The sequence below is a fragment of the Dendrobates tinctorius genome, unplaced genomic scaffold (assembly GCF_039654945.1).
Source record: "Dendrobates tinctorius isolate UK_male_01 unplaced genomic scaffold, ASM3965494v1 ptg000496l, whole genome shotgun sequence".
NCBI lineage: Eukaryota > Metazoa > Chordata > Amphibia > Anura > Dendrobatidae > Dendrobates > Dendrobates tinctorius.
The window spans coordinates 8,691-25,223 of record NW_027362156.1 but is presented as its reverse complement, the minus strand read 5'-3'; the positions used below and the strand labels follow the sequence as shown (position 1 = coordinate 25,223).

The 16,533-nt window shown below is 43.7% G+C and overlaps 1 protein-coding gene across 2 annotated transcripts in view; it reads right to left on the bottom strand.

Moving 5' to 3' along the window:
* Window positions 1–5,590, bottom strand: part of LOC141078060 (transcriptional coactivator YAP1-A-like) — a 28,622-nt gene extending 23,032 nt beyond the window's left edge. For both annotated transcript variants that reach the window (XM_073564869.1, XM_073564870.1), the window contains exons 1-2: window positions 5,456–5,590; window positions 1,028–1,129 (exon numbers count right to left, since the gene is read on the bottom strand). In XM_073564869.1, coding sequence (XP_073420970.1) covers window positions 1,028–1,129; window positions 5,456–5,525 — 172 coding nt within the window. In that variant the 5' untranslated portion in view covers window positions 5,526–5,590. The remainder of the gene's footprint in view (window positions 1–1,027; window positions 1,130–5,455) is intronic.
* Between the last annotated feature and the right edge of the window lie 10,943 nt (window positions 5,591–16,533).

Below are 16,533 nucleotides of genomic sequence, written 5' to 3'. Positions count from 1 at the left end.
CTAGTCTCACCATAGAGGCCAGTATGTGGTATGAGCAGTCACATGAGTGCATGATATCATTACTGAAGGAAAATAAAGACTGGCATGGAGCATTAGAGTGTTGGTGCTGAAGCATCAGGCGATTGAGTAGTATGGAGTATTTGCTATTTTTTTTCTACATGCAATTCCTTTTTTAGGTTTTTTTCCTTATTCTCAGATAACCCCTTATTAGGTAAAAAAAAAAACCTTCTCCTTTCTACAGTTAGAAATCAACTATCATCGAAAATCAATCATCATTGTAATCAGTAAGGCTTTGTTCATGATAAACATCCCAGGTGGTCAAAAGTAGAGAGATGGTAAAGTCAATACCCGTGGTGGTCTAGCGCAGTTATTCTCTCTACTGATCATCTCAAGTCCTCAGGAACCACCCAACACGATTCTTTAGACGATTTCTTAAAAGAGGATAGAATTTGGGATAGTGGATTAGTTATTAACTTAGTTGTCCCCTCTATGGGAAATCTTTAAAACAATGTCCTGTTGAGAGGACCTTTTAGGATCACCGTTGAGGAGTATAGAAATATGATATAATGGCGCCATGACTTCCAGTCTAGGGCGGTGAACAGGTTAATGTTAGCGTCCCTGCTGGTCGCTCTTCCCTTCATTTATCAAAGTTTACTTAGCCAAGGTGGAGCAAGGGAGTCTCAAGGTTCAGATAGGCTCCTATTTACCATGTGGAGGCCAAGAGGAAGTCATTTTGGCCTTTTCCATCTCTGTATTTGTCCGACTACAACGTATATCAAAACGCTACATTCAATGCCTTCCTACAGAGAGGGCCAAAAGAAAAATTCATACACCAAGCGGTAATGAGGTGCTTTCATGGTTGGATCCATCTACAATATTGGAGGAATATGCATGACAGTGGCCACAAAGCCAAGTGAACTTAGCCCAATTCTGTCTGCAACGAGTGGACTTATGATGTGCTCTCCTAAAAATCTGCGTGAACAACATTAAAACCGTTGAGGCATAAACTAATATAAAAAGCTCTTACCGAAACGTGGGTCTAGCCATGATGTGGACTTGTTTTTATGATTTATGTAGTACGTTTCTCCTTCAGGAGTAAGGGCCTGCTCCCACCCGTCTGGAAGTGGACCTACAACAAAAATAATTGAAAAAATAGATTTTTAAAGCTTAATCTTAATTCATTATTGCTTGTTCATGACTAGACTTAGATTATTTAAGAGTTTAATGTGTTAAAGGTCAATGTATCTTATGCCTCTTAATGGTCTAAAGCAGGGCTCCTCAAAATTTTTAATTTTTTTCTACTGGAGCCTCACCATCGGTGGTGGAGGTCCATGCCAAAATTGAAAATTAATCACTCCATTTATTTCATATGTCTAGTTTCTTAAGCGTTGTATAGCACTAAACTTCGTAGAAAAACATTTAGAAGGGAATGAGTTGTCAGAAAACGGTCTATTGTTTAAATCAAGTTTTTGCGTTACACGTATTTTTCAATATCGTTTTACAATTTTCTTTTCCATATTACGATCTTGGATTAAAAAAATTTTTTTTTAAAAAAATCGCAATCTGCAATTATCACACTGGCAACTGGGGCTATTTTAGACTCTATGTTTATACTGTCTGTACTTTCCAAAAGAGTTTTCTGCAGGCTCATTATCATCAGAGGCAGGATTGCAATTATAGGTTATAATGCTAACCTCTATACACAGCTGATGACACAGGATCTACCGTACCAATCGCAATAGTTGACCCTGCTCCCCCTTCCTTCACAATGACCTTTGCACAAGCTCATTAGATACTCCGATACCTAAGATAGGGTGGGGTTTGTTCATTGCTGCTAATGTACATGTGTTTCCACGAACAACAGGAAGTTAGAGTTTAAAAAAGTTCTAATTGGCTAATGTAAAAATTGCAAATGTTTGAATTTGGAGAGGGGAGGAGGGGTAATATTGGCAACAATAAAATATATATATATATTTTTTTTTTTTTAAATTAAATGGGTGTGTGCGCACACATTAAACATTTGGTGCAGACATTTCTGCATCTCTTGGCAGGAAGAAGACTCTATATAATAGGCGCTGTTTTCCATGTTTTTGGTTGAGATTTTTCTCCATTCATTAGTAGGAGTGAAATCTGCAGCAAAAAGACTGATATTGACATTCTGCAGATTAACATCAGCATTTCAAGGAAAAACTGCAGTAAATGGAAAAATAAACCTTAAGGAGGTGCAACATTAGGATTACGATGTCTCCGCGCTAGTTCTCCCCTCTGGTCAGAATTTCTTCTTCAACTAGGCTTTCTGGTCAAAAAATAAAAAACTAGAATATGAAGATGGCTATAATGTGGCTGCTTTTTAGCATCCAAATTACCATCACAGGACCCAGACTCGACCCCACATTTTTCGTGACCAAACTTGGATCGCCAAAGAATCATGCGGTGGTCTTAAAGCAACTCACTTGTTTCACAAGGGGCTCAGGTACTAGGGCTGTAATATAGACATCAAAAGATGGGGCCCACTGAATGAGGCCTAATTCACATGCTCAGCCCACAGATGGATTGGGATGAAGTCATGTCAGTCTGGTTGGTAGAAATTCATGAATATATTTCCAAAGTGGCTGTCAAGTAGTCCATTCTTAGCATCCGGTCTGTCTCCGATTACTTTGGTGTAAACTTTAAATCATAATATATAGTGAGCAGTTGGAGGAAAGGAAAGATTTTTCAAGGCTTACTAACATTTTTGCAAAAAACAAATCTACACTGCCAGAAATGTGGGTCCATTCTAGAATTAACAGTACCGTAAGTGAAATGTCACTTTTTGAAGATGATGTGGTGGAGAAAAAAAGCTTAGGGATTTGAGCTGAGCTACTATGACAAGGGCCAAAGGGCAATGGTTTGAGGACTCGACAGAGCATCTAAAATATGTCAGGTCTTGTGGGTGTTTCGGGTATGCAGTGGTTAGTACCCATCAATAGTGGTCCATGGAAGGAGATTGGTAAAGCGGTGGGTGCCGAAAGCTAGCCAAAACTCATGACAAATGAAAGATTGCATTGTCCAACCCCACAGAAGATCTACCATAGCATACATTGCTGAAAAAGACTAATGCTGACAAGGATGGAAAGGTGTCAGAACAAAGAGCGCCACAGCTTGTAGTGTATTGGGATGTATAACTGCAGGGCTATCAGCCTGCCCATAAGGACCCCTGTCCATCGCCCAAAATGCCTGGAAAGTTCAGCTGAGCATGACAACGGGAAGAAGGTGTCCTGGTTCAATGAGTCACGGTTTTCACTTATATGATGTGAACGGCCAGGTACATGTATATTATTTACCTGGGAAAGAGGTGGCACCAAAATGAACTATGGGAAGAAGAGCCAGTGTGATGCTCTGGGAAATTTTTTGATGGCAAACCTTAAGTTGTGGAATTTGTGTGGATGCAACACATACCAAAACATTGCACATGACAAGTACCCCCAACCTCTCTCTCCTACCCCTACTTCATAGCCATGATATTCCTTAAAGAGAATCTGTCACCCCATTTTTTGACTATCAGCTGCCGGCACCGCCATCAGGGGCTTATCTACAGCATTCTGTAATGCTGTAGATAAGCCCCCGATGTAACCTGAAAGATAAGAAAAACGAGTTATATTATACTCACCAGAGGGGGTGGTCCGGTCCGATGGGTGTCGCGATCCAGGTCCGGCGCCTCCCATCTTCTAACGGTGATGTCCTCTTCTTTGCTTCCCGTCGCAGCTTCTGCGCAGGCGCACTGCTCTACCCTGTTGAGGGCAGAGCAGAATCCTGCAGTGCGCAGGCGCTGGACCTCTCTGACCTTTCCCGGCGCCTGTGCACTGCAGAACTCTGCTCTGCCCTCAACAGGTGCAGGAGCCACGACAGGAAACAAAGAAGAAGACGTCACCGCTAGAAGATGGGAGGCGCTGGACCCGGACTGCAACACCCATCAGACACGGACCGTCAATGGGTGAGTATAATATAACTCGTTTTTCTTTTCTTTCAGGTTACATCGGGGGCTTATTCTCAAGCTGATTCAGCACATGTTGGACTTGCAGGAAATAAGTACTATCCAAAGAAGCCACAATTCACAACAAATTATTCCAAGATGGATAAAGCCTTAAAGGTCTGTAAAATTGGCCAAGCTGATCTACAGCACCAATGATCGAATCGCTGAATGGCGATACTACTAGTGTGGAGTGTGCCCCCACCGGCCACGTGTCGTCCACATGTAAACAAAGGCCAATAGTACCGCAGGATGGCCGGCGCTAGATTGCATGGTGTAAAAGTAATCCATATAAAAAAAAAAAAAATCTACTGCTAGCATCTTGGTTCCAGATACCACAGACCACCTTGAAAAGTAGTGTTTTGTCAGTGTATTTAATGATTTGGCTGATCAGTATAAATATAGCACAATGTACAAAGTCTAAAACTAAGCACCCTTATGACAAAACAACAGAGACATTGAAAAAAAAAAGAAACATGTCTAGGGATTCAAGCTGCCTAAATAAACCAGGGGCAGTGTGAAATGGACATTGGCGGTATTATTGCATCCATGTATATTTTCGGTTGAACCAAAGCAGGACCCCCGGCAGCTTCTTCGCACCTTCCTCCCCTATACAGATAGGTCATTCCCTATATGTGGGTGTATTGGGAAAGACCTGTTAATTTAGGGAAAAAGAGATGGGAGAAGCTGCCGGGGACCGGCCTCTGTCTTCATCAGAGATGCAGTGTCCCTGGCCGGCTTTTCAAAGTACGTTTTCTCTGAATCGATGCAGCATTTCTGGGTGAAACATACCGTACATGGTTGTAATAACAGAGCCAGTGTCTGATCCATACTGCTCCGTTGTTCAATACATCACATGCTTCTGAATACAATTTCCGGAAATCACAGAAATAAAGGCAAATAATTATGCACACAGGAGAGACGTGTGCAGAGGGTGTGTAAGAGTTTGTGTAGCTCTGTAACAGGGATTGTAGGCGCGCTCCATGTGCTGCCATCTGATGTCTTGGACAACTCCATATTATGGAGAAATTCTCCAAATTCAAGGTAGCTCCATAATACTGGATCAAATAGAACATGCCACGAAACAAAAATACCCAAGTATGTCTACATATAGAATTGGAGTCATTCAGAAGTAGAGGTCTGTAAGAATAAGGACTAAAAAGTAAAACAGGAGTTCCAATCCAACCCATATCTCCCCAATTGTTTTTTTTTTTCACCAAATTGAGTAGAAGGTTGTCCCAACTTTCATCTGTATGAGACAAAACCACCTGAACTAGCTTTTAGTGTCTTTTGGTTCCGCAGAAAACGGAAGAACAATCTAACAACCAACACAAACGCCAATTATTTTTACCCACAACTATGCTAAATGATTCAACAAATGACGAGCAGATTGAATGCATTAAAAGGAATACTTCACCAATGAAACACAGACAAATTGTAGCATACCTGTTGGGTTCATGAGGTTCTGCTGCAGCGGTGGACTGGTCGGAGCAGTAACATTCATCTGAGAAAGCATAGCCTTCCTTGGATCAAGCCATGTAGTAGTTTGTTCAATATGGCTGGAAGGAAAAACAGAATCAGAATGTGAAAATAAAAACAAAAAAAAATAAGAAATTACTCAACAATCACGAGAAGACATCATATTGAATGTTTAAAGTGCTTTCATCTTAAAAACATTTCTTCAAATCCTTTTTCTACTGTATTACGAATTCTGGAACCGGGCATATATTCCAACAAAGCACAGCTAGTACCGGGGTGTGGACAAGCCAAAACAGAAGGAATGCTGACTTTCAATGTCCTCATATTATCCTCGGGGAAGACAAGCACAACTTCGGTGTCGTGCAGAAGTTTGCTTCCCTTTCTTTATTGAGAACACATGCACCCCCAGGCAAAATACAGCATGTATGACTAAGGCAGTTGGGAAGACACTTATTTGTCCGACAGCTTTTAACCTAAATTAGCCATTTTCTCTTCTAGATTTCTTCCACTCGATGTGGTCTTATAAGCAGTGCTTCTTAAACAATGAGGCTGGCCTCACCATTGAGGCTAATCTGGGGAAATCAGCAGTCACACAATCTCTAGTTTACTAAAATAATGGACTCATTGAGCAATATTTTGCTTAACTTTGCACCACTAGTGGTGGGGGCCCGGGTACCATCTTGGTCTATCTGATGAAGCCAAATAGGATGAAAAGCCCCAGTCTTCAGAACCCAGTTGGAGAACCAATGCTAAAGAGAAAACCATAGCTAGTAGGTGACCACACACACATTACATAGAAGTAGACTGATGGTGAGCATGAGAAACCATTGAAAAAATGATCTGACGCGCAACGGTTATGCTGATGCACCCATACATATTTTAGTCACTATAGACGTTCAAATTGGCCAAACATGTTCAATGACACGTTGCAATGATCCTTTTGGAAAATTTATGAGAACGTTCTTTTAGGATAGATCTTTTATGGGAAAAAAAATTAAGCATGAGTGAATTTGACCGACTTCTTTCCAGATGATGTCTTTTGGGTCTTTAAATTTGATCCGATAAATAATCGTTTTGGTTGAAAATGTCTTCTATGATCAACCTCAGATTAACATGTATGGTCACCATCATGCTATGTTGACTTGTCTCCGCAGACAAAAATTTTTCCACTTTGCACTCACTTTATTGTGAACATTAGCGTTAAGATTCTTAGACATTAAAAACTGCTTACTTATCCAAACCTGGTTGAAAGACATTCTTCTTGTGTTGTCACATTTTACAATTCCATCAGCACAAGATTATAAACATGGAGAGAAACTAGATTCCGTTCTGTTACTAGTACCAGTCTGTACCACTTACCAGTGGTGGGGAAAAAAAAATAAGACCACCTGTTAAGTGCACAAACTGCACTGCACACAGTATCAAAAGCGTTGCCTAAGATTTATAAAAAAAAACAAAAAAAAAAAAAACATACCACTATCCCCTTCCATCCCCCTTCCCACCCGATAACCAGGACCATGGCTTTATGGGTTGTGTGTGGTATTGTAGCTCAGTCTCAATTACTTTCATGGAGACGTAATATCAGACAGTTCACGGACAAGACTGATGCCATCCTGGGAACAAAATCCATGATGAACCAAAAACACTCAACACAAAGAACATTGAAAGGCGTTGCACAACCCTCCCTTGAAGAATTACTGTTGTAGGCAGAAAGGGATAGGTGCAGAGCAAGTAGCATGCACATGTCCCAAAAATTAGAAGAGGACATCCAGCTTATATGCTATCAAAGGGGACATGCCACTATTATTATTATTAATATTTATTTATATAGCGCCATTGATTCCATGGTGCTGTACATGAGAAGGGGTTACATGCAAATTACAGATATCACTTACAGTGAACAAACTAACAATCACAGACTGATACAGAGGGGAGAGGACCCTGCTCCTTCGGGCTTACATTCTACAGGATGGTGGGGAAGGAGACAGTAGGTTGGGGGGCTGCGGCAGCTCTGGTGTTGGTGAGGCGGTAGCTCCAGTAGGGGTGAGGAGGTAGCAGGGTCATTGCAGGCTTTCTTGAAGAGGTTGGTTTTCACGTTCCGTCTGAAGGATCCGAATGTGGTTGATAGCCGGACGTGTTGGGGCAAAGAATTCCAGAGGATGGAGGCTATTCAGGAGAAGTCTTGGAGGCGGTTGGGTGAGGAGCGAATATGTGTGGAGGAGAGAAGGAGGTCTTGGGAGGATCAGAGATTACGTGAGGGAAGATATCAGGAGATTAGTTCAGAGATATATGGAGGAGACAGGTTATAGATGGCCTTGTAGTTCAGTATTAGTAATTTGAATTGGATACACTGAGGGAGTGGGAGCCAGTGAAAAGATTTACAGAGGGGAGAAGCGGAGGCGTAGCAAGGAGAAAGATGAATTAGTCGGGCAGCAGAGTTAAGGATGGACTGGAGAGGTGCGAGGGTGTTAGCAGGGAGGCCACAGAAAAGGATGTTGCAGTAGTCGAGACGGGAGATGATGAGGGCATGCACAAGCATTTTAGTAGAGTGAGGGTTGAGGAAGGAACAGATTCTGGACATATTTTTGAGATGGAGGCAGCAGAAGGTGGAGAGAGCTTGGATGTGCGGTTTGAAGGACAGGGCAGAGTCAAGGGTTACTCCGAGGCAGCGGACCTCCGGTACGAGGGAAAGCGTGATGTAGTCAATTGTTTTAGATAGGTCAGGTAAGGAATATCTGTCAGATGGGGGAAAGATGATCAGTTCAGATTTGTCCACATTCAGTTTGAGGAAGCGGGAGGAGAAGGAGGATATGGCTGATAGACACTCCGGGATTTTGGAGAGCAGAGAGGTGACATCTGGGCCAGAGAGGTAGACCTGAGTATCACTGGCATAAAGGTGGTACTGGAATCCATGGGACTTTATGAGTTGCCCCAGGCCAAGTGTATAGATTGAGAAGAGTAGGGGTCCTAGAAGAGAGCCTTGGGGGGGACTCCAACAGAGAGAGGGTGGGATGAGGAGGTAGTGTGGGAAACGCTGAATGTGCGGTTGGAGAGGTATGAGGAGATCCAGGATAGGGCGAGGTCTTTGATGCCAAAGGAAGAGAGGATCTGTAGTAGGAGACAATGGTCAACGGTGTCGAAGGCAGAGGACAGGTCTAGAAGGAGTATAGAGTCTGTTCGCTTTGGCAGTAAGTAGGCCGTTAGTAATTTTGGTCAGGGGTATCTCAGTAGAGTGATGGGGGCGGAAACAAGATTGTAGATTGTCAAAGAGCAGGTTAGATGAGAGATGGGAGGAAAGTTCAGCGTGGACGTGCTGCTCCAGGAGTTTGGAAGTGAACGGGAGCAGCGATATTGGGCGATAGCTGGAGATAGCGGTTGGGTCGAGGGTTGGCTTTTTGAGGATAGGCGTGATTGTGGCATGTTTGAAAGCAGAATGGAAGTTACCGGAAGTTAGTGATAGGTTGAAGAGGTGGGTTAGAGATGGGATAAGAGTGGTGGCAAGGTTGGGGAAGAGGTGGGATGGGGTAAGTGGTGAGGTGTGATTTGGAGAGAAGATGAGCAAGCTCCCCTTCAGTGATGTTGGAGAGGGAGGTTATGGGGTTTGGGCATTGAACTATGCACAGTATATTGCTAAAATAAGCCAAAACACTATAATACTCAAATCCCAGTCAACACAGGGCTAGATAACTACTACGTTCCCCTAACAGCAGCGTTCATGGCCACCTGCTATTCAGGGAACTTACAGCATAATCCCACTTATTTGTGCTATAGTTCCCTCCACATTGGTTGATCGTCAGGGCTGCTGTGGAGGGGAAGTCCCTAAGAAACTTGCTCCAGTTCTTCTTAGAATGGACTAGAGGGAAACCCATCAGTCGGAACCTCATCTGATCTAAAGACTAGAACCTTAAGTATTGGGAATACTCATTTAATGCCTTGACTTTCAAATTGACTCCAAAATGCTAGTAATTCAGGGTTATTCCCCATTGTGCCATCGGTGGTGTCCATCAGACTGCCATTACACTCTATTATGGTGCCCAAATGAAAAAAAACTTGGAAACAAAGTCAGTTCTCCAACAACCCGACGTAACCAATAGTGGAAGGACTATAACCAAGGGAATATACACTCACTGGCCACTTTATTAGGTACACCATGCTAGTAACGGGTTGGACCCCCTTTTGCCTTCAGAACTGCCTCAATTCTTCGTGGCAGAGATTCAACAAGGTGCTGGAAGCATTCCTCAGAGATTTTGGACCATATTGACATGATGGCATCACACAGTTGGCGCAGATTTGTCGGCTGCACATCCCTGATGCTAATCTCCCGTTCCACCACATCCCAAAGATGCTCTATTGGATTGAGATCTGGTGACTGAGGAGGCCATTTGAGTACAGTGAACTCATTGTCATGTTCAAGAAACCAATCTGAGATGATTCCAGCTTTATGACATGGCGCATTATCCTGCTGAAAGTAGCCATCAGTTTCCTGTTCTTAGCTGAGAGGAGTGGTACCCAGTGTGGTCTTCTGCTGCTGTAGCCCATCTGCCTCAAAGTTCGACGCACTGTGCGTTCAGAGATGCTCTTCTGCCTACCTTGGTTGTAACGGGTGGCAATTTGAGTCACTGTTGCCTTTCTATCAGCTCGAACCAGTCTGCCCATTCTCCTCTGACCTCTGGCATCAACAAGGCATTTCCGGCCACAGAACTGCCGCTCACTGGATTTTTTTTCTTTTTCGGACCATTCTCTGTAAACCCTAGAGATGGTTGTGCGTGAAAATCCCAGTAGATCAGCAGTTTCTGAAATACTCAGACCAGCCCTTCTGGCACCAACAATCATGCCACGTTCAAAGGCACTCAAATCACCTTTCTTCCCCATACTGATGCTCGGTTTGAACTGCAGGAGATTGTCTTGACCATGTCTACATGCCTAAATGCACTGAGTTGCCGCCATGTGATTGGCTGATTAGAAATTAAGTCTTAACACACAGTTGGACAGGTGTACCTAATAAAGTGGCCAGTGAGTGTATACCTTAGTGTACAATCAAGGGATATACGGACACTAGTGATGACCCCTTCCCTCTTCTTTGCCTTGTTCATTTTGCTTTTATAACTTACCCTCCTAAGGTTAAGAAAACATTACAGGCAATTACAAAATTCTGATTTCACTGGAAATGACATCAAGTAACACAGGCGTGTAAGCAAATGGAGGCGTGAGTCATAAAGACCATGTCAACTCAAACAGCCTCCTTGTCAGAGAAGAGCGAGGCATCTATACTTGAAGGTACACTAAAAACCAAGCAATATTTGCTTAGTAAATAAAGGCTTGCTTATCCCTGTCATCACTTGTAGGACAAAGCTGCAGTGTGAAGATGCAGAACGAAACATATGGACTCAAGACGACCCATAGAAGAAGCTCAGTGTGCTCACAAACCACCATTTCTGACCTCGAGATGTTCAGGATTAGAGACCTTAACCCTTGACATTCCTTCCCCCAAGCTCCAAACTGGAGTCTTCTGACAGAACCTATTCAACCTGGCACTGGACATTTTGTCTTAATGTGTAGCACCCCTGGGCACTTCAGTTTTTTACTATGAATATCTGGCGTTGGTTCTCAAGATTCCACCCATGCATGTGCGGCTGTACGTCCAGTGAAGACGTGATGAGCTCCCTGTGAACATCGTCATGTATCGACAAACCATCACTCAAGGCAAAGCGGAGGAACAGAAATGCGCTGTCATAGAAGAGTAAAGCATAATGTTTTTCCCTTTTAAGTTTCGAAATTTGACTGCTTGTCACAGGCAAAATTTGCTATATTGGCACAATTTGGTGCAAAATTGTCCTGCAGATTTCCTTGTCACTTTCTGCAAAAATTTCCACAGCACGTGACTATACCCTTAGGCCTGGTTCACAGGCAGTTTTTTTGCTGCGTTTTTTAATACAAATAAAAAGCTTCGTTTTACAGTCACAACATGAGCTATGAGATTTCAGAACTTATGCACACACTTTTTTCTTTACCGTTCTTGGTGAACAAAACTAACTTTATTAAACATGCAAACAAAACACGAATGTATGCCACACCCAAAAAAGATCCACAAAACGCAGCAAAACAGGTGTTTTGAAAACGATATTTTTTTTTTTTTTTTTTCCATTTTACGCAGAGTTTTTGGCTGGGGAAAAAATGCTGTGTGTCAATATAGCCTTAGGATTCTTTTGATAAGCAAGCAAGGCTCTGAAGACGGGTTTTCCAGTGTGAATTTTGTAGAAGATTTTTCTCCAAAAACCACAGAAAAAAAAAAAAATTACGCTTCAAATACTCTTTGAATGAGCTTCCTATTTTCATGCGGAAAAATAAGCAACTTGACAGTTCTTGACTTTGGGCCAATTAAAATGACCCTCTAAATTTGACTACAGTAGTCAAATGAAGCAAGGAAAAGGCTCCATTCAAAAATATGACAGAAACACACCAGAAAAGCATTTCTTTCTGCACTGATTTTTCTACCAGAAAAATCCATTGACCCTGTGAAACCATACCCTACACCTTCAACTCTTGAAGGCTTTCTCCCTCTCCTGGTCCACCAGAAGCAACAAGACACAAATTTACCTCCCATGGTATTTACGGTATGTAACATTTTCCCCAAGTTATTCATTTATGAAGTGTGGCCTCCGATTTTCATAGGAAGCCAATTAATCCGGAGTTTAGGAGGAAACAAGAGAACTAGAAAAATTCCTTGTAAACATTGGGAACCGTGGAAACATCAAGCAGATGTTGACTTTGTTGGTTTTCGAAAACCAGAACCTCAGGGCCTCAAGACAGAATCCAATGAGTGTGGTAACGAATCGTTACAACATTTTTTGCCCCCACGTATACAAATTGTTTATATGGGCCCTAACAATCTACGTCAGTACGATTACGAGAACTTGAACTAAGCGGCCCAGTCGATGGGGTAAGAGAAGCAGACTTGGGGAATCCCACACGTTGCTGGTCATTCCGGCACGCACTTGGAGAGCGTTTCCCCAGAGGCACTGACTCAGCGATTGCTGACATAAAGCCGACCATTTGCTCCTCGTTGCTTTCTTTTCTGCTTTGTGGAACAAAGGCCTCGCCGACCTCCCCGCTGCTATCAGAGCACAAGAGGAACAGCTCTCCTTTTGAGAGGCCCCCTGTGAAGGTCATAGAGACCAACTCCAAAGCCTTGATGCCTGACTTCCTCGTGACGCCAGTGTATAGATTCCCTGCCGTTTTACAGAACTCCCACTACACTTTCCTGCCAATAGTGGGGCTGGTCATGGAAACAGACAAAAGACCCTTTAGGAAAAGGGGTGGAAAAACTGGGATGAGATAATCTGCTCTCCGCACACAAGGAGTGACAAGGCCTCATCTCACAGACCACAATTAGCTCTGCAGTTGTACATTTATTGGGAGGACACACCATACCGGGCAATGCAATTAAAAGGGACAATTAGAGCAGTGTCATCGCGTTCCCTCACATTAGCTTAAAGGGGTTTCTTCCTTTCAGAAAACTTTTGGGTATAAGCCAAGTCTGTGTGTTTTGTTTTTTTTTTTTTTTAAATAACTACATGCGTATTATTCACCCTTCCCAGGTCCGCTGCCCTGCACTGACATCACGTGATTACGTTTCCCTCCCGGGTCCAGAGCGGAGCCTCCGCTGCTGCCGCAGTCTCGTTTGTCTGCAGCGCTAAGATGACGTCATTGCTCTGGATCCGGGAAGGAAGAGTCGAGTCTCTACCACTGCCCCAGTCTCTTATCTGCAGTGCTGACATCATGTCAACAGCGCTACCTCCCATCGATGAGCTCAGCGTCCCCCGAGGAGCCTGTGCCGTCTATACAGGAAAGCCCGCTGAGGTCACCGGTTGTCTGCAGTGCTGTCGACGTGACATCAGAGCTGCATATAAAACAGAGACCAGCACACGGGAGAGATTCTGTGTTGAACCTAGAGAAGGGCGAGGAATACCAGTTTTTGATTTTTTGGAGAGGGGGTTATGAAGCTTATACCCAAAAGTTTTCGAAAAGGGGACAATTCCTTTAAAGAAGCAAGCCCAACAAAAAAACAAAAAAAACAAAAAACCACACTTTTATCCCTTAATCCCCTCTAAATGAGCCAGTTAATAGTGTTTGGGCATTAAAGTACTTATCCACTGCCATATACCCGGGTCAGTGTCTGTTCTGGAGCACTTAGACCGCAGACTCGTAGGATCACACAGCGGTAAATGTGTGTATCGGATTTTATATCTGTTGAGCGCATTTTATGGTCTAACTATAGCAACTGCGGATTTTGACAAGGATTTCCTTTTGCTGCAGATTTTTCTCTGCAGCGTTTGGATGGGGATTTCCTAAGCACTGTAAGCAGCAGATATTCCGCCTCTGTGTATACTCCGGTGCACAGAGTCTAAAAGGATTTTCCTATAGTAAGCATATGCATAAACCATTACCATCGCAAACTGATGGACAGGGGACCAATTGTGGCTCCGACATTCCCCAAACAAGAGAGCATGCCATCGCCTTTAGGTATTTGTTCCTAGTGTCACTCACTGCGATATCGCTTCAAAGGGTGTGAAGGTAAAGATACGGTATTTATTGAGGTCCACTGACAATAAGGGACCCAACTGGGACACCCGTGTTCAGGCACCCATTTAGTGGCTTCATTGGGGCCTTAGCCCGAACCCACCGCAAACCGGGATTCAGGTGTATGCTGGAAAGGGACAGTCAGACGCACCTCCCGTAGGCGTACACGCCCAAAAGTGATGCATAACGCCCGCACAGGTTGACTGTCGGTACGATTATAGTCTATGGCTACGTCAGCGCATACGCCTGAATCCCGATTATTAAGCCCAGACTGAGCCACTTCCCCTGCAGTGCCCCCAAAGTAGACATGACACATTACATGGTGCTGTCTATGCAATGTTTGAGTCCTCCAGACCAAGACAATGTTTGTTACCACACTATTGCCTGATAAAGACCGGGGAGGGGGGTACTTATTTTAACAGAACTCACAATTATTTGAAAACAAAACAACCCTGTGTTCTGTTCTTGTCAACTAAAAGGACAGCAGCATAATGTAAAGATAGAGACCCTGGTTCCAGTGATTTATCACTTACTGGGCTGCTTGCTGAAGTTTTTGTAAAGTCGCTGTTTTATGAGCAGCAGATTATGACTAGAGGACTAGTAAACCTGCTGCAGTCTAGTGTAGCATGATCATGAGCTCTGTCTAACCTCGCCATCACTACTGATTGGCACTGATTCTGCCTATGCACAGTGTACACAGAAAGCAGCCAATCAGTGGAGTGGGCAGGAATACACACAGCTCAGCAGTGAACTATGAGATCTGTGGCAGATAAAACAATGATTTTATCAAAATGACAGCAAGCAGTGACAGATCGCTGGAATCAGGGTCTCTGCCCCTATATCAGGCAGGTCTCTGATGGAGGAACAAAATCCTGGTGATAGATTCCTTTAATTGTAGCAATGTCCAGTTAACACAGCATATTCTGCATTTCCTTCTACAACGCGACGTGAATGTGTCGGTCATAGGGATCACATGTGCTGACATCACTATCAGTCACGGTTTCTTATGCAGGTGTAATTACTGCTTTACTGACATTACTGTGAGACCATAACCAGGTAATCACTTTAGTTGCTTTGAAAGGGTTCCAAACAAATTAACAGTGGAGGAGGACTAGGGGTTACTCACTTCTGGATTATTAACCCCAATGTCTCCAATTAGCAGACTACAAGCACCGCTCCTGGAACAGAGAATAGGCAGAGAAAGCTCCTGTTCCTCTCCATTTGGCTAAGGAATAAATAAATGGTGTGGTGCTCACTTGGTGGCCACTGACTATATACGGGACTAATTTCCGGTGCAGAAAAATTGCTGGTAACCAGCAGGAATCCACTTGCTGTATTGTATCGACTGGCCTTGTTTACTAACATTTACCCTGTCGCTTGAAACCTGCACAATATTTGCAATCAATCATCCCTGAGTAATGATGGGCGAACCTGTGGATCTTTGGGTCTGGCGGGATGGGCTGATCATTTAAAACAAATTTTGATCCAGGTAATAGAACAGTCCCCCAAACCCAATTCATCTGAATGGTAGGGCCGAGCATCCGTTGTTTGCCACACTGTCATCTATGCGACAGCCCAGGAAACATGAGCTCTGGTCGTCGGTAAGATAGTTGGCACCAGTCAGAAAGCAACGGCTCCCACGCTGTCAGATGACAGTATGTGAACAAGCAGCTGTGACTGGCGGTAAAAAGGTTACCGCCGGTCACAGGCGTCAGCTGATGAGAGTACTACTCTGATCAGCATACACCTGCTGTCGCTGGTAGTGTAGGAAACAGCAGATGTTCGGGGGTGCTGAACCCGAACAGTAACATGGACTTTCCCGGAGAAGTCAGTGTTCGGGGTCGGTGCACAGACACTAGATGTTCTGTACAGATCCTGAACGTTACTGTTCGGGCTCGCCCATCACTATTAGTGAGATCGCATGTTTCGCCCCTCCTCTCATACATTTGACATAATTAGAAATTATTTTGCATTGGATTATAGCAGCATTGTAGATTAGATTTCACCAAATCCCGTGTATGTGGCACAGCATGGACTGAAAGCCACTATGGACTTGAATGTCAGTGAACCACAGATCCACTCTCTCACCTGCAGGTCTCCAGACATCAGTGTTCATGTGACACTCCCCAACCACCCAACATGGAGACCTGAGTGGGAGGAAGCAATGAGTAGGTGAGTGGCGCAAGTCCAGGAGGAGAGTATCATTTTTTATATTTTTTTCTCTCCCTTATTCACACTTCTCTAGGACCATTAAGTGGCTGTTCAGTAGTGGACAACCTCTTAAAAGGGGTTGCTTGGTCACAGTATATTGATGACCTATCCAAGTCATAGGAGCTGTTCTGCAGTACCCAGCAGCAGCTGCTACGCAATTAATGGAGCTTCGCAGCTCCGATCAAAGTGTTTAAATCCAGTCGGAGCAAATAGCAGTTGATTGGTGTTGAACCCCTCTGCCAATCTCGTATTGA